At 60.8% G+C, this 24,788-nt stretch overlaps 1 protein-coding gene across 1 annotated transcript; it reads left to right on the forward strand.

Annotated features, from left to right (window-relative positions):
• The first annotated feature begins 11,119 nt into the window (after nucleotides 1–11,119).
• On the forward strand, nucleotides 11,120–24,264 carry PRDM12 (PR/SET domain 12). The gene is made up of 5 exons (XM_054727667.1): nucleotides 11,120–11,342; nucleotides 13,200–13,390; nucleotides 14,317–14,472; nucleotides 22,092–22,203; nucleotides 23,843–24,264. The coding sequence occupies exons 1-5, from the start codon at nucleotides 11,120–11,122 to the stop codon at nucleotides 24,262–24,264; spliced, it is 1,104 nt and encodes a 367-aa protein (XP_054583642.1).
• The last annotated feature ends 524 nt before the right edge of the window (nucleotides 24,265–24,788 follow it).

The following is a 24,788-nucleotide window of genomic DNA, read 5'->3' on the forward strand; positions in this document are numbered from 1 at the left end:
CACTTGGGCTCACCCGGGCCTAGGTGCACGAGGCCTCACCCGGATCCAGGGACACATGGTCTCACCCGGACCCAGGGACGCTTGGCCTCTCCCCGACCCAGGGCCACTTGGGCTCACCCGGGCCTAGGTGCACGAGGCCTCACCCGGATCCAGGGACACATGGTCTCACCCGGACCCAGGAACGTTTGGCCACTCCCAGACCCAGGGCCACTTGGGCTCACCCGGGCCTAGGTGCACGAGGCCTCACCCAGATCCAGGGACACATGGTCTCACCCGGACCCAGGGACGCTTAGCCTCTCCCAGACCCAGGGCCACTTGGGCTCACCCGGGCCTAGGTGCACGAGGCCTCACCCGGATCCTGGGACACATGGTCTCACCCGGACCCAGGGATGCTTGGCCTCTCCCAGACCCAGGGCCACTTGGGCTCACCCGGGCCTAGGTGCACGAGGCCTCACCCGGATCCAGGGACACATGGTCTCACCCGGACCCAGGGACGCTTGGCCTCTCCCCGACCCAGGGCCACTTGGGCTCACCCGGGCCTAGGTGCACGAGGCCTCACCCGGATCCAGGGACACATGGTCTCACCCAGACCCAGGAACGTTTGGCCACTCCCAGACCCAGGGCCACTTGGGCTCACCCGGGCCTAGGTGCACGAGGCCTCACCCAGATCCAGGGACACATGGTCTCACCCGGACCCAGGGACGCTTAGCCTCTCCCAGACCCAGGGCCACTTGGGCTCACCCGGGCCTAGGTGCACGAGGCCTCATCCGGATCCAGGGACGCATGGTCTCACCAGGACTATTTTTATTTTTAAAATTGTTTTTAGAGAGGAAGGGAGAGGGAGAGAGAGATAGAAACATCAATGATGAGAGAGAATCATTGATCGGCTTTCTACTGCATGCCCCCCACCAGGGATCAAGCCCACAACCCAGGCATGTGCCCTTGACCGGAATCGAACCTGGGACCCTTCAGTCCACAGGCCGACGCTCTATCCAAACTGGCTAGGGCTCATTAATTTTTGAAAGTTCTTGGCCATTAGTACTTCACATATTTCTTGTGCTCTGTCTCATTTTCTTCTCCTTCTGGTAATCCAATCATGTGTGTCACACCATTGACACTGTCCCACATTACGGGCTACCCTCTTGTTTCTTTCCATCTCTTTTCTCTTCACACTTCAGTTTGGGACATTTCCATGAACATATCCTCAGGCTCACTGATCCTTTTCTCAGCTGTGTCTGGTCTGTTGCTCAGCCCATCCAAGGCACTTTTCAATGCTGTTACAGTGGTTTTTGTTTCTAGCATTTCCCTGCATTTTTTCTTAGCGTTTCCATCTCTCTGCTTACATTACCCATCTATTCTTGCATGTTGCCCACTTTTTCAATTAGAGGCCTTAACATATTAATCATAGTTATTTTAAATTCCCTGTCTGATCATTCCAGCACTGAAGTCACATCTGAGTCTAGTTCTGATTATTGCTTTGTCTCTTTGGAGATTTTTTGTTTGTTTTGTTTACCTTTTAGCATACCTTGCTATTTTAGTTGAAATGGGAATGTGTTGCATCAGGATCTGTGGTAAATTGGCATTTAGTGTGATGATGTATGTTAATCTGCCTAGCATTTAGGCTGTGTTGAAGTTTGCTGTAAGTGCCAGAGACTTCAAATTCTCTTTTGGTCTCCCCTCTTGACTTCGCTGAGCACTCCTCGGACCGAGTCTGAGTCCTGCAGCTCTTTCGGCTCTGGTCCATGTTAGCCTGCTGGGCCCTGCTGCTGTGGTGGTGACGTGGGGTCGATGGACAGCACAATGGGCCAGTGGCTCTATGGACCCACACACAAGAGCTGTGGGGAACAAGAGGACCTCCTGACCAGCTGGAGAACAAGGATGTGAGCCTTTTCTCCTTGAAATTCCACAGAGGAGAAATCTGTGACTCTGGCTAACACCCTTCAGGGTGGCCTGGGTATGGTGGACATGCCAGCTTGCTCAGGGAGCAGCAGTGTCTCAAAGAGACCTGATGGCTCCTCCTTGGCGTCTCCTCGGTGCTCAGACAAGGCTGGCGCACTGCAAGCTCTCAGTAGATGCTGCCTGAACTAATTCACCTTGAACTGCTGTTCCCAGGGACCAGAAGCTGCCAGGGCTGGGCTGAGGTTTCAAGGCATGACTTGCCTTTGCTCCGTGCCCCCACGCTCCAGGTCCAGTCTGGCACATTGTGGGTTTGCAATCAATATTTGCATAATGAAAATAAATGCGTGATGATCTGAGAGTCTGGAGTGTCCAGAAGGCTCCAGAATAAATGCATCTTGCGACTTGTTGGACATTTGGAGCGTCAAATGCCCCCTTCATTGTAACTACAGCTCATGTAAGTGGTCTTCCAGTGAGTCTGTCTTCCCTGATTGCCCAAAGTCTGCCTCTGGACAGAGGAGGGGAGGGGTAGGCACAGGTAAAGGTGGGAGGGGTAAACGAGTCTAAAATTAAGTCTTTATTCAGCCCAGTTTGACACATTGCCTGACACCTGTTCAGAACTGGGCTTGCATAGGGGCACATGGGTATGAAGATACAGTGTCCGAGGGTTCTCGTCTCAGACTGTAGAGAGCCACGGAAGGGATAGAGGGGACGGGCACAGGCTTAGAGGGCCTTCATTACTCTCACTGGGCCTCACTTTCCTTTGCTGTAAGACGGGGTGAAGGTTGGAACGTATCTCGCAGACTTGCTATGCATTGTCAATAGTCATATGTACATGTGCGTGACCAGTGCTCAGCATGGGAGCAAAAAGGGGTTCTCAGAGAGTGGGAGCCACCGCCCCTTTATCCTTGGTGCTGTTGGCGGCTTTGGAACCAGGACTGCAATGATGATAAAGGTGCTATCGGAGAGGCACCTTGCAGTGTGGACGGCATACGGGCTGGAGGCAGGGAGGCCTAGCGAGTCTGAGGCCCTGGCTGGGACAAGTGGGAGGGAAGAAGGGCCTTGAACAGGCCGGCCTCCTGCAGGGGGTCCCTCTGGCTCTGGCTTTCAGGTCTGAGAACATGTCCCACTTGCTCATGTGACTGTGGGGGCAGCATTTGGGGCTGGACCTTAGCATCTCTTCCCACACCTTGACTGGGCCCCAGGGTTTGGAGGTCTGGGCTGCCCTGGCCTGTTGGCTCTGCCCGGTTGATAGGGGCTGGAGGTCCCCAGATGCCACTTAGCTGGGACACAGAGGCTTCCTCCTGGCACCCAGAGGAGGTAGGCAAGTCCGGAGGCCTTGTTGTCCTCCACAGCCTGTTCATGCCATCGTGCCTCTGTCCACCCCGTTGTTCACTCACTGGCTGGGCACCCACTGTGTGCCAGGCCCCAGAGCTGACCATGGAGACAAGGAAGACTAGGACAAGGTCTCTGCCCTGAGAAGCTCCCAGTCCTATCACCAGGCTGCTGAGATGGGTCAGAAGGGACCACAGAGTTCATTTCTGCACACCCCATGCCTAAATTCTCCACAGCAAAGGAAAGCTGCTCTCCTGCCCACTGGAACAGCCTCTTGGAGTCGGCAGGCCGTGTATAGGTCCTCCTAAGTCCCAGGTCCTTCGTCCGCAGCAGCCCCAGCCCGGAGGCTGGACTGGACGGTGGTTACGGCCTTGCCCTGGAGTCAGGTTGCGGGTTGCGTCTCAGCTCTGCTCTTTGCTCACTGTGTGTTACCATGGGGATGTCAATGAAGCTTGCCCTTCCTCCTTCCTTTCTTGGTTGTGGTGGTAGGGCTGCAGCAGCCATTTTGTGATCATGAGAACAGAGGGCACCTCAGGCCTCTCATCTTTGAACTGCTGAGCCAAGGCCCACAGACACATACCTCTATCTCTGTAGTCTTTTATGTGAGAAAATAAACCCCTTGCTGTAGCTGGTGTTGCTCAGTGGGTAGAGCATCAGCCTGCGGACTCAAGGGTCCAGGATTCAATTTTGATCAAGGGCACATGCCTAGGTTGCAGGATCGATCCCCAGTAGGGGGTGTGCAGGATGCAGCCAATCAATGCTTCTCTCTCATCATTGATGTTTCTATCTCTCTCTCTCTCCTTTCCCTTCCTCTCTGAAATCAATGAAGATATATATATATATATTTTAAATATATTTTATTGATTTTTTACAGAGAGGAAGGGAGAAGGATAGAAAGCTAGAAACATTGATGAGAGAGAAACATCGACCAGCTGCCTCCTGCACACCCCCCATCGGGGATGTGCCCGCAACCAAGGCACATGCCCTTGACCGGAATTGAACCTGGGACCTTTCAGTCTGCAGGCCGACGCTCTATCCACTGAGCCAAACCGGTTTTGGCTGAAGATATATTTTTTTAAAAAGGAAGAAAATAGCCCTAGCCGGCTTGGCTCAGTGGATAGAGCGTCAACCTGCGGACTGAAGGGTCCCAGGTTCGATTCCGGCCAAGGGCACATGCCTGGGTTGCGGGCTTGATCCCCAGTAGGAGGTGTGCAGGAGGCAGCCGATCAATGATTCTCTCTCATCATTGATGTTTCTATCTCTCTCTTCCTCTCTGAAATCAATAAAGAAATATATTTTTTTTAAAAAGGAAGAAAATAAACCCGTTACAGCAGCCATTGAGGTCACTTTTCTGTGGCTCAGTTTCCTCTTCTGAGAAATGGGAATAATTATAGCAGCTACCTCAGTGTGTTGGATGAGGATAGACTGAGAAAATCCTTGTGAAGCACTTAAAAGTACTGGTACTTAGTGAGTGCCTAGCAAATGTCAATAATAATAATAGTAGTTATTATTATTATTCTGGGTTGTTTTTTTTTCCTTTCCAACCACTCCTTGTAAGACATGGCCCACACACTCTTTAGCATACTGGTCAGCTTCTTTAGCATATGGTTTTGCTTTTCAATATCCCTTTGTAGGCAATATTTGGTACCTACCTTCCTTCATACTTTCATATTTCACAAATTTCCAAGCATGGTCATGTGTTACTTTTTAAATGTAATAACTTGCTAATATTTTCCATATTCCAAGTATATTCACTGTCCTATGAGTTTTTCATGCTTTATTGGTTTTTTTTTCCCTATGACATCCCTCCCAGTGGAGGTTCTATCATTATTCCCATTTTGCAGATAAAGAAACTGAGGCTCAGAGAAGGGAAGTGGGTGCCTTGGCTCCCAGCAGTACTTCCTGGAGCCAGGATTGGACTCATTTTTTTAATTTTTATTATTATTATTATTATTAGTTTTATTTTTAAATCCTTACCCGAGGATATTTTTCCGTTGATTTTTAGAGAGAGTGGAAGAGAGAGGGAGAGACAGAAAGAAACATCGATGTGAGAGAAACACATCAATTGGTTGCCTCCTGCATGAGCCCCGACCAGGACCCAGGCCAGGGAGGAACCTGCAACCCAGGTATGTGCCCTTGGCCGGAATCGAACCCGGGACCCTTTGGTCTGCAGGCCGACCCTCTATCCACTAAGCAAAACTGGCTAGGGCAGGCTTGGCCTCATCCTAAGGTCTCCTGGGCCGGGGGTGCCTCCTGACGGGATCAGGGGACCTTTACACGTGGGCCAAGCGCTCTTTGGAGAGGAGGCGATAACAGGAATGAGAGCCACAGGCATCCCTTCTGTGGGGGCTTGCTCACCGGCATGTCAGGCTGTATGAGGCAGGCAAGGCTCCTGTTTCCACTTCACGGGGAAGAACCCTCAGAGAGGCTGGCCTCGGAGGGGCTGCCACCCCTCTCGCCCCACCAGGATGCACGCCTGCACTCTGGAAGCTGGTCTGAGAGGGCAAGGACTGGGTCTGGCGCCCGCAGGGCCTTGTACAGGGCCTGACACACAGTAGGTGCTCAGTATTTGTTGAGCAAAGGAATCTAGTCAGAGCCTCCAGGATCCCTGAGGAGCGGTGATGGCGTGGGTGGCAGCAGCGGTGAGTCCAGAATTAGGCTGTCACTCCTGTGGCCACCTCCTCTCTGCTCTGGGGACACAGCAGGTGGAAGGATGGGCAGGAACAGGGCTGGCGGCAGGAAGTCCGGGCAGAGGAGATGGTGGAGGAGACCAGGCAGGCAGTGTGGGGTGGGAAGGACCTCCGGAGAAGGAAGGGGGCTGAGTGATCGGAGCTTTCTTCTGGCTGCCCCAGACTCACAGGAAAAGGGGGCAGGGAGGGATGCCGCCCATCACTCCCCTACCCCCACCCCCCAAACTCTTTCCCTCTTCACCCTCCGGCATGTTTCTCCCTACTCCTTCTGCCCCCCCCCCAATCCCAATCTCTGTGCCTGAAGCGCCCCCATTCCTCCCTCTCCCTCCCTGCCTCTGGGCCACCTCTAACTCTCAAAACTCTCCTCAGGCCTCTAGGAACCCCTGTCTCTGACTCCTTCACCTCAGACTAAGACTTCCATCGGGACCTTCCCCCTGGGCCTCTCTCGGCCTCAGTCTCCCTCTCCCCGCCCCCTCTGCCTCCAGAAGCCTGCGCCCCCTTCTCCCCGGGCCGCGTCTCTGCGGGCTGCCGAGCCTCCCCAGCAGCGTCTCCCCCTCCGTCCCGCCGCATTGATCGGCCGGGACGTTGGCGCTGGCACCTCGGAGCCGGGGGCCCCGTGCGTGGGCGACGGGGTGGGGAGAGGTTCCGGGAGGCTCGGCTCCGGGAGAGACGCGCGGGCCAGCCACCTGCCCGACCCGGAGCAGGCTCCGCGCCCACGAACCCGACGTGGCGCCCAGGGCGCGCCTTTGTCTCGGGCCTCGGAGGCGGAGGAGATCGCGGGAGGCGCTGTCCCCGTTCGCGCGGTTGCCGCCGCCGCCGCCCCGCGCGCAGTCGCGTCTGTGGAAGCCGTGCAGGCGGCCCGCGCCCCCGCGCCCCCGCCGCAGCCGTCGAGCCTCCGCGGCGCCCTGCAGCCCAGAAACGGCCTGCGAGAACGGGGGCGGGAAGGACACGCGGGACCCGGGCGGGAAGGCGCTCCCCTAGGGCTAGGCCCGGGCGGGAATGGGGGCCGGGAGGACCGAGGCCGGGCCCCGGGGAGAAAGGGCGGAGGGGCTGAGCGGGCGCGGAGGGCTCCCGGGGAGGGAGGGTGAGAGGAAGGACGAGTGGGGACGGCCACGTGGAGAGCGCGGCGGCGGCGGCCAGCGAGCCGAGCAGGAAAGGGAGAGGGGACACTGGGCCCAGCAGGCGGGCGCGGGGAGGGCCGGGGAAGGGGTTGGGCAGCCCCCAAGCAGACGGACGACGGGACGCAAGGACGGCGCAGGGGCCCCACTCCCGCCGCCAGGCTGGGGCGCAGTGGTGGGGTCCAGGGGCGGGGCGGGGGGTCGGGGCGCGGTGCATCCACATTCTTCGCCTTTTCTCCCTCCGGCTCATTCCGGCCGATCGATGCCTGCGCCCCCCCCCCCCCCCCGCCCCGCTAATATCTTTTTAATGAGTTCGCGGGGCTTAGAGCGAGCGCGATCTGCCCTCCAGGGTGGATTTTCCCCAGCAGATGTTTCGGGAGGAGGCGGCGAGCGGGCCGGCGCGGGGGGGACAAATCTCTCCCTCCGAGGGCAAGGGCAGAAGATCTTCTAAAGTTTAAAAGAAAGACGGGCTTTCACTCGGCCCCCAAAAATGTATTTCCCAGCGGACAATGGGCTCCTTTCTGCGCCTCCCAGGGCCAGCGGGGCGGAGGAGCGGGGATCTGTGAGCCTTGGCCCCGCCTGGCCGACTCGCACCCCCTCCGCCAGGGAGCCCTCCAAGCTCCCCACGGGAGCGCGCGACCCAGACCTGGGCGCACGGGCAGGGACGTAGGTGCCCTGCGGGTCTGGCCGCGGGGTCCGGGGAGCCCCTCACGCTGTGCGCCAGGCCTCGGGGGTGCGGCCCCTCAGCCGAAGGGGCGCGCACCGCTGCCCGGAGGGGAGGCCGGACGGCGCTCGGGGCTTAGGCGCGGCCCTCGTTCTCTCCGCGCTCCGCCCTGCGCGGGGCAACAGGTAGAAATCACCCGGTCCCGGTGGCCGGGGGACCCAGAGTTCCTCTTAACCTGCCGGGGCCGGCACACCCCGCCGGGGGCTGCCCTGCGCCCCACCCCCGTGCCCCCTAATCCGCAGGTCCGTCAGCCTGCCTCAGCCTCCCTCCGCTCCCGGGGGCTCGGCGAGAAGGGAGACAGGCCATGAGGATGACCTCCGAAGAGCCGCGGCCGATCGATTCGTTCTGCCCGGAGCCCGGGCCGCGTGAATGGGGGCCCGGGCGGCGGCTGCGGGGATAAAGATGTTCCCTCTGCAAGGGGGTGGGGGCGCGGGGCGGGAAGCGGGGCCATTCACTCCTGGCCCGGCCCCTCGGGAAACGGCACCGAAGAAAGGGGGCCGGAGCCTATTCAAGCCCTACGAGCTGCCCACAAAGGACCGATATACTGGGGCCTCTCTATTAACGCCCATGAATATTAAAGAGCGCGCGGAGCGGCGGCCCGCGGGGGCGAGGGGGGCGGGGCGGCGCCTGCGAGCTCTGGCCCGGCCCGGGCCGGCGGAGGGGGCTTCCGTGCGCGCGCACTGGCCTCCGTGGAAAACGATAGGGCTCGTCCGCGGAGAACCCCCCGAAGGTGCAGTGTTTTCCCTCGCAGTCTCGGCCAGGGGAGATGAAAACGCAAGGTTCTTGGCTCCCCAATTTCGAGGGGCCCTGAGCCTGGGGCGCTTCCTATAGGACTCGCTCCTGGAGCGCGATCCAGGTGGGCCTGCGGCGAGACCAGAGGCGCAGAGTTGAGCTCACGGTGGAGACCCGTGGGGCCGGCGGGCGGGCTGCGTCCACCCAACCCCCAACACCGCTCCCCGGATTTGTGGGTCTCCGGAAAAGGAGCAGGGCTCCCTGGCGCTCGGAGCCCTCGATCCTTTCACCCTCTGACCCCTAGGCGGGGTTAGGACCCAGCTGTTGCTCGCCGGCGGACCTTTCTCAGTGGGGTGTGGTCTGGAATTGGCAACATCCTCAGGGAGTCACCTGACCCAAAGCCAGACCAGGCGAGAGAAACCTCAGTTCACAAAGTGCGGCCCGAACACGGGCACGTAGCCCAGCGCGGAGCAGGGCCGCGTCCTCACCCGCCGGGGTCTCCCCGAGGCGCTGAGGCCGGCTCCCCGAAGTAGTCTCCTCTGCCTCGGGCGCAGTTCCTCCTCTACCAAGTCTTCGCAGAAGCCAAGTCCTTGGCGCCGGTGAGACTCCCGTGCCAGCCGCCTCGGCTCCAGCCAGAGCCACCGTGACTCGCTGGAGGCGTCTAGAAGGGACCCTCACTCTCTCCTCCGCAGCGCTGCCCTCTGCTGGCGCAGGCCCGAAGGTCGCGCCTTCTGCCCGGCGCACCCTCCCCAGGCATCCGCCTCCGGGCGGCTCGGGGCCCCGGGTCTGAAAGCCGGCGGTTGCCCACGTCCTGGTCTACCCCCCGGATGCGACCTGGGATGTCGGAGATCACTGGCCAGAACCCAGCAGGCGGAGGCCGGGGATCCAGGGCTGCCGGTGTGAGGATGGCTTAGTAACGGCCGGACCCCCGTGGCGGAGGGGGCTCTTTGCCAAGGGGCCTGCGGACAACCACTCCTGGTGGAAAGGCCTGTCCCCCCGCCTCTCCACCCGAGTTTCCACCCTGCGGAGAAGGCCCGGGAGCCGGCTTCCTCCAGCTCACCCGATCCCGTTAACGGAATCTGAAATCATGTGGGCGGGGGAAGGCGCGGAGGAGCTCTGCAGGTTGGGGGAGGTGTCCCCCTGCCTCCCTCCCTGGTCTGGCACTGACCCCCGGAGTCAGCAGTGCCTGTAGGAGGCCATGGCCTTCCCGCCTTGGCCGTGGGCTCAGCAGCTCCCGACCCGGAGAGAGGCCGAGAGAGAGGCTGCTGCTGGCACTCGGGTGCCTCGGAGGCCCGGAGCAGAAAGCCTCGTGGCGGGGCGGGGGCAGAGGAGTAGGGAGGAAAGGGGAGAAGATGGAGGCTGAAGGAGAAAGAGAGGTAGAAGGCAAGAAGGAAGGAGTGCGGGGGTGCAACGGGTTTCCCAAGATCACAACTGAGCGAAGGAGCCATGGGGCCTGAGCATGGAGCCCCGTGCCCACGGGCCTGGCCAGGGGCGGCCTGCAGTTTCGGAGGACATGGCCCTGGGGCACGGCTGCTCCCGCTCAGGACAGTCCGGGAAACCCTCTCCACCCCACCTGCCCTGTATCCGGCTGGAAAGCCTTTTGCGTGCAACCCGTGGCTCCTGCAGATTTCCGTCTGCCCCTCCGGACCTAGCCCCCGGGCTCCGGGCCGCCGCCCATCCGTGTCAGTCACGGCCCAGCCGGGACAGCGACCGCAGCCGCGCCAGCGGCCCTCTGCACCCGGGACGGTTCACACCGACTGAGCGGCAGAGGGACTGGAGCGCCCGTTTGAAGCGAAGCGCTCAGGCAGATCCATCTGCGCCCGGCCTGCGGTTCTGGGGCGACTACACAGCCCAGGACGTGGTGCCCCGGAGCCCTAGGTCGGGCCAAGGAGCTGAGGACCTGTCCGGGCCTGGGACAGGGAGTGAGCCCGGCCCGGCCCGGGGCCAGCGTCTCCTCCTGCCCAGCAGAGTCTCTGGGGTCCCAGCAAACTGAACTTCGCTGAGCCCCCTCCCCAGCTCCGCGCCGTCCTCTCTCGGAGGCGAGCGGAGCCTCCCTCCCAGCCCGGCTTCCCGAGGGGAGAGGAGGAGGAAGAGGAGGGCGGGGGAGGAAGGGCCGGGGAGGGGCGGGAGGAGCGAATGGGGAGCGGCGGCGGCTAAGGCTCCGGGAGCCGGCCGGGTACAACAAGTCTGTCCTCCGACGTCAGGGCGTCATTAATAACCAATTAGGAGGGTCACCGGGAGTCTTATAAAGGCGCTGAGGTTTTGCCAAGGCGAAGACCGACCCGGCCCGCGCGCAGGAGGCGAGCGCACGTCCGAGCGCCCGTGGCCGCCGCTGCTTCTCTGCAGCCGCCCGCCCCCCACCCGCCCGCACCCACCCGCCTTCGCTTCCATCCCCGTCTCTGCCGCCCTCCTCGCCGCCGCTGCCATCCCCGCTGCTCTCTCCATCGCCTGGCTCCCCCTCGTCCCCCTTCCTCCCAGCCACCCCCTCGCCGCCCTCCGGCACCTCCTCCCTCCCCTGCTCCTCTGCCGTCCTCTCCTCTCGCCCCTCCGCTCCCCTCTCGCCCAGCACAGCTCCGCGTCTGCCCGGCCGTCCGTCCCCGGCGCCGGCGAGCCCTGGGCCGCCCATGATGGGCTCCGTGCTCCCGGCGGAGGCCCTGGTGCTCAAGACGGGGCTGAAGGGTCCGGGGCTGGCGCTGGCCGAGGTCATCACCTCCGACATCCTGCACAGCTTCCTGTACGGCCGCTGGCGCAACGTGCTGGGCGAGCAGCTCTTCGAGGACAAGAGCCACCACGCCAGCCCCAAGACGGCCTTCACCGCCGAGGTGCTGGCGCAGTCCTTCTCGGGCGGTGAGTCCCGCCGTCGGGCCGGCCGCGTCCCCTCCTCCGGGCGCGCAGACCCCTCGCCTGGCGACGCGCGGGCTGCGGGCTGCGGCGGGGACCGGAGGCGGTGACGCCGCGCGGGTCCACCTGAGCGTCCCCGCGGCTCCGTGTGCCTCGGTTTCCCAGAAGCCGAACCCGGACGCGAGCAGCCCAGCCCGGGCGGGGCGGGGCGGAGGACAGCTCCCCACCCCGCCGCTCCGGGAAGGATCGGGAGCCGGATCGCGGCGCCGAGGCTGCGGAGCCGGCGGCCCCCCGCGCTCCCCTGCCCGCCCCTCGCCCCTTGGAGCCGGCGGGCCCCTGGCATTGAAAGCCTTACTAGGCGTGTAATAGCACTTGACTCGAGAAGAAGGGGTTTTAAATTCATTTGGTTAACTTGGGCTTGACCCGCTGAAGTTCCCACTTAAACCGAGCGCTTTAAAAGGCGGCGGGGGCCGGGGCGGGGGCGGAGGGCGGGCCGGCGGGGAGAGAGCGCGGCGGAGGGAGCGGGGGAGAGAGAGAGCGAGGAAAGTTTCTTTTCTTCGGGATGTCTCAAGGTCTCCCTCCTCATTCATCACCCCGCAAACCATCTCCCCCGGCGCCGGCATCCCCGCGCGGCGCCCTCTCTTCCCCCGGGACGATCTCTGTTCCTCTCTTAATTTACCGTGCAGACTAATTCCACTTCCATTCACGCTATGTCAACCATCTAATCCCCCCTTTTTGTAAGGGGAATTCCTCGGCCCCTTTTAAACAAGTCCCCTCCGCATTGAGCTACAATTTACTGCTACAGCATTCTTCCCGGGCTAATGAATTTAGAATTAGCCATTTCTTTCGAATGGAGCCCAGTGAATGCGGTCGCGTTAACAGCGTGACAAATTGCCGCCGCGCTGCAACCGACACCGGTCCCCCCCGCTTCCAGCCGGCCGGCGCGCGGGCATTTTCCCAGGTAGCTTAGGGGGGCATCTTGGGAGACGCGGAGGCCGCCCCTGTGCGCCTCGCCGTTCCCACATCGGCTGCCGGGCCCGGCAGGGGGACCCCCCCCCCACCCCCCAGGGACGGCGGGTCGCCCCAGCTCTTCCAGGCCCGGAGAGGCGGCGACTTCAGGGCTCGCCTGGGTTCGGGAGCCGCCCTTCCTGGCACCCCCGATTCTGGATGCGCCGAGGGACACAGGCGCGCCCTGCCCGGGGTCACACGGGGAGCGATGCGTCCCGCGTTTCTCTGGAGCCCCCTTGGCCTCGCAGGCCGAGGTCTGTTCCCAGCGCTGCCAGCCCATCCCGGGGAAGGGGCCTCCCGCACCGGGCAGGAGGCAGGACTCAGAGCCCCTGACCGCACCCTGGGGCCTCCGCGCCCGGTGCCCGAAGCGCTGTGAGCTTGCAGCGCAGTGAGCTCCGCGGGAGTGAGGGGCGGAGGGGTGGGCGGGGGCGGAAGAACACAAAACCAAAAAGTGTCGGCTCGGCTTGGCCATCGCCTCCTCCAGGGAGCTGGCCTTAGTTTACCCACGAGTGGGACCACTCACTAGATGGGTTCAGTGGGTCTTCAACTTTCCCGGGGTGAGGGCAGGGGAGAAGATGGGTGCTTTGAGACTTCGTGGAGAGACTAAAAAAAAAAAAACCAAAAAAAAACACACACACAAAAACAAAACAAAACTAGAAATAAGCCCCAAAGCACAGCTTTAAAGGGCACGGAGGGTTCCGGGGTTGCAAACAGCACGCGGAGCCTCCACCGCCGCAGCCCGCCTCCCCGCACCGTCCCTGTGCACGCGCGCGCGGGAGTCGCCCGGGCGGTTGGGGTTGGGCGGGGGGCAGGCGGGAAGGGCTCCTGGGCGCTGACCCTGCCCTGCGGCTACAGAGGTGCAGAAGCTGTCCAGCCTGGTGCTGCCGGCGGAGGTGATCATCGCGCAGAGCTCCATCCCTGGCGAGGGCCTGGGCATCTTCTCCAAGACCTGGATCAAGGCTGGCACCGAGATGGGCCCCTTCACCGGCCGCGTCATCGCCCCGGAGCACGTAGACATCTGCAAGAACAACAACCTCATGTGGGAGGTAGGCGCGGGGGTGGGGGAAGGGGGGAGCACGGGGGAGGGGTGGGGGTGGGGGAGCGCGGGGTGGGGAGGGGGATGGGGGTGGGGGCTGGGGAGGGCCGCCCAGCAGCTGCTTCTGCCCTTGTTGGGAGCTGCGGCCTTTCCGGCCCTGCCGCTCCTCAAGGCAGAACCCTAGGCCGCTGGATCCCCCCAACCCGCCCCAGTACCTCCCCTCTCCCCCCCCCCCCCACCAAATCCAATCCTCTTTCCTCTGGCCAAGTCTATGAGTATGCCTGTTGTTGGCTCACTTCACAGAAGAAGGCACTGAGACCGGAGAGGCCATGTGCTTGCCCAGGGCCCATGGAGACTGCAGCCTCCTCGCCCCTCTTAACCTCGCCTCCTCCCTCCCCTGGAGGCACCAGCCCTGTGGTTACTCTCTCCTTGCTGCTGGGTTAGGAAGTTGGGGTCCAGGTTGAGCTCTGCAGATCCCTGGCAGCTCTCCCAAAGGGGCTTAGGCCAGGCCAGGCGCCACGGTGAGCCAGCCTTGCCTCTCTGGGCTCCTGCGTGCCCTCTGGGGTGTGGCCAGCGCCTTCCGCTGCTTTGGGGAACCCTCTCCATCCCCCCAGAGCTCGCGGGGTGCTTCTTTGTCTCATCCGGGATCCCCGGAGACCCTTTTCTAATGGGGATGGGGAGGACGTGGCAGCCGGAAGGAGCTGTGGCCCCTAGAGATGGACTCCCCATTGGCCACTCCTCGCCAGCTGGCCTCAGGCAGGTCACTCTGAGCCTCCCTGTTCTCAGCCGGAAAACTGAGGTGGGAAGAGCCGTGTCCACTTCCTGGGGCTGCTGTGAGGATGGAGAGAGAGCGCCTGGCCCGGAGCCTGGGCTGGACACAGGTGGCACACCTGACAGAGCGCTGCCTCACCTGGTCCCCGATTCCCCTGTGCCCAGGTGTTCAATGAGGATGGCACCGTGCGCTACTTTATCGATGCCAGCCAGGAGGACCACCGCAGCTGGATGACCTACATCAAGTGCGCACGGAACGAGCAGGAGCAGAACCTGGAGGTGGTCCAGATCGGCACCAGCATCTTCTACAAGGCCATCGAGGTGAGCGCGCTGCTGCCGCGGAGGGCGCCGGGGAGCCGCTGGGTGCGGTGCGGGCAGCTGTGCCTGAGGTCTGCTCTGCATGGAGGGGCACTGCCAGCAGCCTGGCAGCCGCCCAGGCTGTAGGGCTGAGGCCCATGCACCCCGTCTTCAGGAGCAGGACCCCCAGGCACGCTTTCTGCCGCAGACCCGGGAGGACGGGACTTTGGATGTGATGCCGTTGGGAATGTCATGAGCACCTCAACAGTGAGGCCCCTGGGCAGCTGCGGAGGGTGTCCTGGGGTTCAGAAGCCATAGCAGCACAGAGAGCCAGGCAGGAAGGCAGCCCAGGGCAAGCGTGCGGGTGGGAGAGGGGGTTGTGTCTGCAGCGGCTTAGCGGTGTGTTGTCCCTCATTCTGCATGCGTGGGACACTGATGACATGTGGGTCACCATCTAGTCTCAGCTGTCACATACCGGTCGCTCCGGGTGTCAGGCTTCTCCTAGCTGCTGTACCGCATTATCCCACTTAATCCTCACGTATTTAATCCACAAGGGGGGGATTCTGTGATTGCTACAGTTTACAGACATGGGAACTGGATCGCAGTCGGTGGCAGGCAGACTCAGGAGCTCTGACAGGGCATCGGGGGCGATGTTAACACTAACGCCTGCGGTGGCGGAGCTTCTCAGAGGAGCGAGAAAGGGGGAGTAGCAGACAGATAAATATCACCTCCCATGGTCCTGTGGGGTGGGGGGAGCTAAGCCAGGCCCAGGGCATGAGAAGGTTCAAGAAGATGGGAGGAAGAGATGCTTGGGCAGACGCAGACAGGGTCAGTGTTTGGGGAGGAGCTGATGGCGAGCTGAGGGGTGTAGCCAAGGAGGGCCAGCCTGTCGGGACCTTCCTGGGCAGTGTCCCTCGGTAGGAAATTCACTCAGCATCTGGCCCAGGACGGGGCGTGCTGCCTGGCCTCCTGGGAGGGCAGGCGGCAAGTTGTCGGGAGCGCTGTTCAAGGGTGATGGGGTTGTTTGCCCCCCACTTTTCCGGACCTCCTGCTTCTGCTTGCAGGTGGGGAGAGGCACAGTGCCCCTCGGGTGGGGCGGGGCTTGGCTGAGTTGTAGGGTGGTCTGAAGGAGCGCCCCCAGAGTCCGGGAGTGACTTCTTGTTAGCCTACGCTCCCTTTTCTCCCGGGGACTCAGATCCCCAAGTCCTTCCAAGGCCCAAGGGGCATTGGGGCCTAGAAGCTTCTGGAATTGAGGTCCGCTTGTCCCTGAATAACCAGGCCTCAGGGAATCTCCTGGGGATGACCCCAGAATGGTATTTGCCTGGTGTGGCTGGGGCGTGGGCCCCAGCTGAGGTGTGTGTGGGGAGCCCTGGGAGGACCCGGAAGTGGAAGATAAGGAAGGTGAGCATTCCTAGACTGGGGTTCAGGTGCTGTGGGACAGTGTGAGGCAGTGTGACGGAGGACTGAGGTGGCCAGGCCCAGGACAGAGGTGGTTCTTGTGACCATCCAGCGGGGCTAACACCCTGAGAGAGCAGACATCCTAGAATCGGCCTCAGGGGTGGCCGAACCCCACTTCTGATAGAGAGCACCCTTCCAGATCCTCTCCCCTCTCACCCTCACACATGCACCCTCACATGTGCACACGGCTACCCAGCCATCCCGACTCAGATGCACCTGGGGACCCACACCCACACGTCCCTCCCCCGCAGACACGCACACGCACCCAGGAGGCCGACAGGGGCGCCGGGGTGGTTTGGGCTGGAGGGCTTCTGGCTGGGGCAGACGCGGGGCTGGTCTCATCTCGCTGTGCACCGTCTCTCCTCCTGCGGGCTGGAAGCTGAACGGAGCCAGGACACGTTAACAGACATTTATACAGGCGTTCAGGGTCAGAGGGCCGGCCGCCCAAGAGCTCTCCAAGGAGGACCTGGGTTTATGAGAGTTTGAAAAAGTCATCCACATTCGATCAGGAGTGTAAGCTGATAAAAGAAGGTCAGGAAGAAGTCCCATCATTTATGATACTGGTAGCTAGTAGCACCCTTGGCCAGGAATGCTCTAACTTCGTCCCGTAGCACATCTACAAAGACGGGCCTGGTTGAGGGAGGGGCAAGGAAACACAGAACATCACCCATGTTATTTTTACTAGGTTTGGCTTTTTATTTGGTTGAGAGAGAGATTTGTTGTTCCACTTACTTATGAATTCATTGGTTGATTCTTGTACGTGCCCTGACTGGGGATCGAACCTGAAACCTTAGCGTATCAGGACGACGCTCCAACCAACCAAGCTACCCAGCCAGGGCTTCCTCATTTTATTTTTACTGCGTGAAGTTGGGCACACTTTTCCGTGGTGACAGCCTTCTCAGGTTGTGTTGTAATGTCCGATTCCACCTACCAGACTCCGTGAGAGCGTGGGCGTGTGTGGCCCTCGTGCTGCGGGTCCAAGGCCGCAGCTCACGCGGCCCTCCGAGGCTCCGCCAGAGGACACGGGTGCACCCAGACCTCCCCCCAGACGCCCCTGGGAGAGTCGGCTCTTTGTTCTGGGCCCGCGTGCAAGTTAGCAAGGAGAGAGGCCTCTGCGTGATCGGCTTTCTTCATCTTCCTGTCACTCAGAACTATTTATGTTTCATAACAGTAACCCATTACTTGCCAAAAAATAAATAAATAAGAAGGAAGATCTTTATTCAATAAGTGGGATATACTGCTGCTGCTCCCCAGTTTTCAGCCGTCCACACGGAGACGGAGAGGAGGGTGTGAGTGTCAAGGCCGGGCGGCCCGTGGAGAGCGCCCAGGCCTGTTTTGCATCCGGCTTATCTCCTGGCATGTTATCCCTGGGGCACCCTCCTTGCGCATTGCGACCAGGAAGAATTCACTATAACCTCAGGTGCCTACAGTGACACTTCTAGAAAGTTCCCAGCCCATGGCGAGTGGGAGCTCGGTGTTGAACGAATACTTCTTTCTGTAGGTGAGGGGGGGCTGAGCTGAAAGGGGGACACATGGACCCAGTTCTCCCAGGAAAACACCCCCACCCCTCCCCCCGGAAGCAAGACCTTTGACTCCAAAGCTCAGCACAAGAAAAGGATGTAGGAATAAGAGATGGTGGGGTTTTTGGGTTTGGGAACGAGGAAGAGAATTCCCAGTCTTGCCCCTCCCCGTTTTTTGACAAGTTACTGGCCCTGAAATGTGGGCTTGTCTTTTTGCTACTTCCCTTCTCATCTCAGGCAGTTGAGCTTTTCCCCCCTGGAGTGCATACCCCACCTCTCCTTTCTGTGGCCCTAGGGGGGTAAGCTCGGTTTCCCTTTGACCTTGTTCATCGGTGGGTGCAGGTAAGGTGCTCTGATTACTAATGAGCAACGTTAAGCACACTGTGTGAGCCTTTACCACGTGCCGGTGCCTTGCTAAGGCTTAGCGGCTTTTTAGAAATAGAATCCCCTCCGCCCCGTGAGGTGCTCTCCATCACTCTCCCCATTTTAATGACGATGGAAGTGGGGTTCAGGGAGACTGAGGGGGGTTGCTGGGCTGTGATGTGAGTCCAAGCCTGTCCGACCCCAGAGCCGAGCCTTTGGCCACCACGGGGCCTCCCTGGCCACTGTCTATTTGCTGGAACTCTATTAATTGGCGTGTCAGGACATCTGTGGTACAATGGAAATTGATATCCGCCCAGATGACACGGAGATCCTTCTAGACCAGGGCTTCTGCACCGCCTGGGGGAGGGAGGGCTGCGGAGCCCCTGGGAGCATGTTCGATGGTGCGGCGGGAATTTGTGTTAGGAAAACAAACCCCAAACCCCGTCATTTCCATTTATAAAAATTCAGAAATGGAAATGGGGCAGGACAAACCTTGCGGGCTGATAGAGAAGGTTAGGAAGCATGAGCTGAGAGATGGTGTCATTTGTCCAATGAAGACTCAGGCACTGATATTCTGCCCTCCCCTCCAGTCTGGGTGATGGGTGTGGGACTCAGTTGCTCTGGGAACTGTGTGGTTGATTGCATGTCCCGAGCCAGTCCCTGCTCCCAGAAAAGTGAAGGAGCGGCTGATTCTGGTTCTCTGAGCCCCAGGGAGAGCCTGGCTGAGGGTTGGCCTTAAAGAAACAGCGCGAGTGAGGGGACGAGGGGGCCTGCAGGGCACTGTGGCTGGTCTTTGCTCTTAGGTGGGCAGCTGGTGGGAGCTCGGGGGCCTCCAGACAATAGGACCAGGATCTCAGGAAGAGGCTGCCTGGGAGCAGGCAGAGACCAGACGTCCAGGCCAGGGCGGCTGCCGGCTTCCCAGGGCTCAGAGGGCTGGTGGCTTCTTGCTGCCTGGGGATGTGCGTCATTCTCAATTCCAGTAGGTTCTTCTTAGCAGATTCTCTTTCTTTAAAAAATTTTTTTTTGTTTGGTATAAAAATAGTATGAGAGCGGCTCATTTTTTAAAAGATCAGATGCGTCATGTAGAAAATGGAAATCACTCCGCCCATCACGCTGCTCCCCAGGAACCTAAATCAGCGTTTGTTAATTGTCTCAAAATGACAGGCCCTTCACTGCTAGAAACCGCTAGTGACTGGCATCCAGAGTGGGAGAGAGGCTGCCTGCTCCTTCTCTACCCTGTTACGTGTTTGCACATTTTTGTCCGGGGGTCCGCACCACTATTTTAACCTTGTAATTAATTTCAGTAAAACTACTTTGAGTACATTTTAAAGATTGATTTTAGAGAAAGGGGGAGAAACATCGATCCTGTATGGCTCAGGGGAAGACTCATCCAGCTGCAACCAACTGAGCCACACCGGCCAGGGCCCATTTTTGTACATGTGAAAAATGTTAGTAAGTAAACGCCTCACCGTTGTATTGAAACGGTTAATATGGAAGCTCTGGGATAATCATTTTCAAATTTTGTGCAGTCTCAGAGTTCTTGGCTCCTCAGTCATCATCCCCCTTTTGGTTGTTATGTTTAATTAATAATTCTTACTGTCAATTAAAGGAAAAAGGCCAGCGCTGACTTAGTCTGGAGGTGGAGCTGCAGCTCGGGGCTCAGGGTGACATCACGGGGGAGGGAGAGTTGGGGGGCGGCTAGCTGAGCCTCTCATCCCTTGTCTGTGGGAAGTAGTGGGGGCCCGGCCTAGGCTCTTGTCAGACGGTGAAGGCACAGCCACGGTCACGCTGGGCTTTAACGGCGCCAGGTGCCAGCGGCCCGCGCCGCACTGCCAGCTCTGCGGCGGCGCCTGCGGGACTCCCACGCGCCTGAGATCACTGCCAGCTTCTCTGCGAGGCTGGCGAGCTCGGGAGTGGGGGTGCGGGGGGGGGGGATCACAGCACGCTCTCCTGTGTATCGATCGCGTAAAGAGCTTTGTGTGCCCGGCTCCTCTGCACCCCGACTAGCACCCGGGGAGGCCGGGGCAGGGCTGCTATCCCTGCGTTCTGGTGGAGGAAACCGAGGCCCAGAGACTTGCCCAAGGTCACATGCTCAGCAGGTGGGGAGCCCGAGGGGACCCCAACATGACTGAGCAGGAAGCCTGTGCCGTGCGTCTCCTGAAGGAAGAGGCAGATCCAGGCCGTCTGACGGGGGCTGGTTGCTGTACAAAATCCACGATGGAGACATGTCAGTCCATCTGAGAATTGCAGCCAGGCGTTGGGGCGATATTGCAGGTGACTTACAACCAGAGTCCTAAAGTTGGGGGACCTCAGAGACCCCAGTTCCCGCATTTGAGGCAAAGTGGCTTATGCAAGGTCACCCAGGGCCCTCATAACGGAGGTCCCGTGTGCGCTGTCTCGTGGCGAGTGGCTTCTTTCACAGTGAGTTTATTTGAAATATTTCAGTTCCATCCTCCGGTTTCCTAAGGGCTCACAAAACCCCTCTCTTCGCCGCCCCTTTGCCAGCAGGGCCTCTAGGTCTGACCTGCTGGCCTCCTGGACAGTGGCCACGGCTGTGAATGACCAGAGAGGCCTCCAGAACTTCCGCTGTGGTTCCTGCTTCCTTTGAGGCACCACCTACTTGTCCGTGGGTTCAGACTGCACTCGGTGCTTCCATATTCCGCCCCTGCTCCCTCCCGTGAGCTGGCGCCACCCTCTGCCTGTTCTCAGCGCTCACTTTCCCGGAGGCCATGTGCTCTGGGCCTGTGGCTGGCTGAGAAGGGGCACGGGGACCCCTGGCTGCGTCTTAGGAGGATTCAGTCACAGTGGCCCCCTCGCACCTGCACTTCCCTCTCCCACCTGCCGCTCCCCGCATCCCTCTGCTTCCCGGAACAGAGCTGGCTGTGCTGCCTGAGAGTCTCCCTGTCTCTGACCAGAGGAAGGAGGTGTGCGGGACAGTTAGGTTCACAGTATGATGGGGGCCTGCAGGCCAGAACCGCATGGAAGGGGTGGGCCCTCGCTGTGACCACAGAGGCCACGGGAGGGCCTGCACGGCTGATACCAGACACCCCTACACGGAATCCCATCGGATCTTTTGCGTCACTACAAGGCCAGGGCCCTGGCTGGTGTGGCTCAGTTGGTTGAGTGTCGTCCTATGCACCAAAAGGTCACCGGTTCGATTCCGGATCAGAGCACATGCCCAGGTTGCAGGCTTGATCCCTGGCTGGAGTGCATGTGGTAGGCAACCAATATCTGTTTCTCTTCCTCCCTTTCTTTCGCTATAAAAAAAAAAAAATCAACAAAAACATTTTTTTAAAAAGAGGACCCACCGGGAAAACAAACCAGGTGTTGCCTGGGGTGTCCATCTTTCTCTGGACAGATCAGAGTGGCCCCGGGGTGGGTGCCAAAGCCAGCTCTTCCGGGGTGCAGGCCTCAGGAGGGTGATGGGCCGTCCCCTCTCTCATTTGGGCCCGACGCCTCCCCCTCGGCTGGGGGTACTGGTGGCCCCTTGAGATGTCCCGGAGGGTGGTGCGGATGGTCAGCTCCACTCAGGAGCTGGCCGCCCACAGCTCCCTGGATTAGCGCTGCAAGTCCTCCCCCTGACGGCCACTCCCGGGGCAGGGCCTCCCCTGGAGCAGAGAGCGCTGTGCTGTCTCTGGCGTTGTATGCCATCGGCCAGGACACGGCACAGTGGATTTCGTGTATGGCCGAGTGGCCCAGTACTTCCTCAGGTGGCAGCCATACAGAGCCCTGTGATGGGGCGGGGATGCCCTGTGGAGTGGTGCTGCCTTGGGGTGCTTTGGATGAGAGAGAGCTGTCTCCAGATGAGAGCATTATGGGGCAGGGCGTAGCCAAGTGCCACGGGGTACCCCACAACGCAGGCTCCCTGGGAACATCCAGCTCTGCCCTCAGACTTGAGAGCTGGCTGACTGCTTCCCCCAACCCCCAACGTAAGAAATGGAAAGTCTTCTAACTTTGGGTGTCTGTCACGTCTGCTCACTGTGAGGCTGCTGTTCTGTTGCCATCCGCATGGGAGCGCTTGTGAGTCTGGGAGGCAGCAGATGGCGGGAAGCCTGGGCAGGAAGAGGGGAGCAGAGCACCCAGGGTCTCTGTGATGGTGCAGCTGGTTGGGAATGGCCTGTGGAACAGCCCACTGGAGCCACATCTCCATGGCAGGTGCCAGGACAGGTGCCTCCTGGCTGTGAGGCAGTGTGCAGAGTCCTCTCTCTCTCTCTCTCTCTCTCTCACACACACACACACACACACACACACACACACACGCCACTGCCTTCCTGACCCCGCCTCTGGCCTCCTTCTCTGCAGATGATCCCTCCCGACCAGGAGCTGCTGGTGTGGTACGGGAACTCGCACAACACCTTCCTCGGGATCCCCGGTGTGCCCGGGCTGGAGGAGGAGCAGAAAAAGAACAAGCACGGTAGGTATTCTCCACGAGGCCGCCATGACAAGGACCCTGGAGCCCAGTGTGCGTGTGTGTGTGTGGTGTGAGTGTGTGTGTGTGTGTGGTGTGCGTGCGTGTGTGTGTGTGTGTATGTGTGTGTGTGGGTGTGTGTGTGTGTGTGCGTGTGTGTGTGTGTGTGTGTGGTGTGTGTGTGGTGTGTGTGTGTGTGTGGTGTGTGTGTGTGTGTGCGTGCGTGTGTGTGTGTGTGTGTGTGATGTGTGTGTGGGGTGTGTGTGTGTGTGTGGTGTGTGTGTGTATGTGTGTGTGTGTGTGTGTGGTGTATGTGTGTGTGTGTGTGTGTTTGTGGTGTGTGTGTGTGTTGTGTGGTGTGTGTGTGTGCGTGTGCGTGCGTGTGTGTGTGTGTGTGTGTGTGTGTGTGTGGTGTGGTGGGGAGGCACCTGGCTCAACCTCCAGCACCACTGAGCACAGGGGACCTACTGGTTCGAGGAGGCCGATGCCTCGGGAGCCACCGCCTTGGCCCAGGCATGAGTGAGAGGCAGTCCTCCTGTTTTCTGGCCAGAACAGAGTAGGGGCAGGGGATCGGGGGGGTGGCCCCCCAGAGGCAGCCTGGTTTGGCAGGAGGAGCGAGGGCCCAGGCTGCGGGAGCCTGGATGAGGTTCCAGGGCTGCTGTGCAATCCTGGGAATGGCTCTGTGACTCAGTTTCCCCATCTTTAGAGGAAGGAGGTTGGGTAAGATGATCTCTTAGCTCCCTCTGGGCCCTGAGGCTCTGTGCCTTTCTCCGCTCTGCCGCTGGTGCCCAGCCTGGCACTGAGTGGGTGCTCAGTGTAAACCTGTGGAAAGGCGGAGGGGCAGTTGCCTCGAGTGTGTTGGAGGGTCGCTGATCAGATCTATTTTGTGCCAAGTATTGGGCTAAGCATTTATCCCCTCCGGTCCTCAGGAAATCCTTGTGGACTCTGATTACCCTTATTTCTAGAGGATGCATCCGAGGCTCCTGAGCTGTGCTCACTGAGCCCTTACGCTGCAGCCGCTGACAAACAGTCATTTCTCTAGTCCTTACAGCAGGCTCAGGGCGGTGATGCTATTATTACCTCGGAGGTGAGGAAAGTGAGCGCAGTTCCCTGGTACATAGTAGGCCTCAGTAAATGTTTGTGGGATAATAAATGAAAGGAGTTTTTCTTGGGGGGGGGGGCGGGGTAGGGGTTATAATAGTTATTTCCACTTATGGAAGGCTACCATGGGGCGGGCTCAGGCAGGTAAGTGCCCAGCACAGAGTAGCCTTCAGCTTTTGGTGACCGTCTCCTCTAGTCCTGCAGAGCGCCCCTGAGGTGTGGCAGGCTCCCATTTTACAGATGAGAAAGTTGAGGTTTGGTGGGCCAAGTCACTAAGTCTCCGAGTCTCACAGCGTGGTCTGGAGTCCAGCTCCTGCCTGACCCCACGCCAGGGCCCTTGCTGCCCCTTCCAGCGCCCTGCCAGCGCTCCCCATCAGTGGCCCGAGAACCATCCGAGGATTAGAGGCGGGCAGATCCGGGGCAGGACCGCGTGCGTGGGGAGCGTGGGTGTTGGGCGTCGGCCGCGCGGTTCTAACGAGGCTGCTCTCTCTGCCCCCGCCCCCCCCCCCCCACCCCGCTCTCCCCCGCGGCCCCCCGCGGCCAGAGGACTTCCACCCGGCCGACTCGGCGGCGGGCACCGCGGGCCGCATGCGCTGCGTCATCTGCCACCGCGGCTTCAACTCGCGCAGCAACCTGCGCTCGCACATGCGCATCCACACGCTGGACAAGCCGTTCGTGTGCCGCTTCTGCAACCGCCGCTTCAGCCAGTCGTCCACGCTGCGGAACCACGTGCGCCTGCACACGGGCGAGCGCCCCTACAAGTGCCAGGTGTGCCAGAGCGCCTACTCGCAGCTGGCCGGCCTGCGTGCCCACCAGAAGAGCGCGCGCCACCGGCCGCCCAGCGCCGCGCTGCAGGCGCACTCGCCCGCCCTGCCCGCGCCGCACCCGCACGCGCACGCGCCCGCGCTCGCCGCCGCCGCTGCCGCCGCCGCCGCCGCGCACCACCTGCCGGCCATGGTGCTGTGAGCGCCCGCGCCCCGGCTGCCGCTCTGCGGGCCGAACCTCCGGGCCGGAAGCGGCCGGGGGACCCCGCAGGGCCGGTGCGCTCCCACAGTGAGCCCCGGGCGCACGCCTTTCGCCCGAGGTTCAGATGAAGACGCTGGGGACGAGGGTCCTTTCCCGGGGCCACCCATGGGTTGCAGCTGCTCGGCCGCCTCCTCTTGGGGTGGGTGGTCCCCAAGCCCTGTCTCACTTCCCAGCCTCCCTCCTCCTATCGAGCCGGGCGTCCAAGCGGGCATCCCCCCTCGTGGGTGGCGGGAGAAGGGACTGCAAGTCTCCGAGGGCCCCAAGGGGGGAAGGGACCTCCACCTTCCCCGCCCAGAACCACGTGTTGGCAGTGGAAGGAGGCCGACCTCCCTGTCCCAGGGTGGCCTGGCGTTCGCCCATCCGTCTCCCCGCCCTGCCTCTTGGGACTCTTGTCCTGCAGTGTCCGCAGTCACTTGAGAGTAATGGCCGCCCGAAAGGCCCCCAGAGACCCGCACTGCCCTTGC

This window comes from Eptesicus fuscus, chromosome 15, assembly GCF_027574615.1.
Source record: "Eptesicus fuscus isolate TK198812 chromosome 15, DD_ASM_mEF_20220401, whole genome shotgun sequence".
NCBI classification, from domain to species: Eukaryota; Metazoa; Chordata; class Mammalia; order Chiroptera; family Vespertilionidae; genus Eptesicus; species Eptesicus fuscus.

Bases quoted from the DNA above. Each gene is read 5' to 3' on its own strand.
- PRDM12 (XM_054727667.1), top strand. From the start codon at position 11,120: ATGATGGGCTCCGTGCTCCCGGCGGAGGCCCTGGTGCTCAAGACGGGG. The intron at 11,343-13,199 runs GTGAGTCCCGCC...CTGCGGCTACAG, and splicing joins GGCGCAGTCCTTCTCGGGCG to AGGTGCAGAAGCTGTCCAGC. The intron at 14,473-22,091 runs GTGAGCGCGCTG...CCTTCTCTGCAG, and splicing joins TCTTCTACAAGGCCATCGAG to ATGATCCCTCCCGACCAGGA.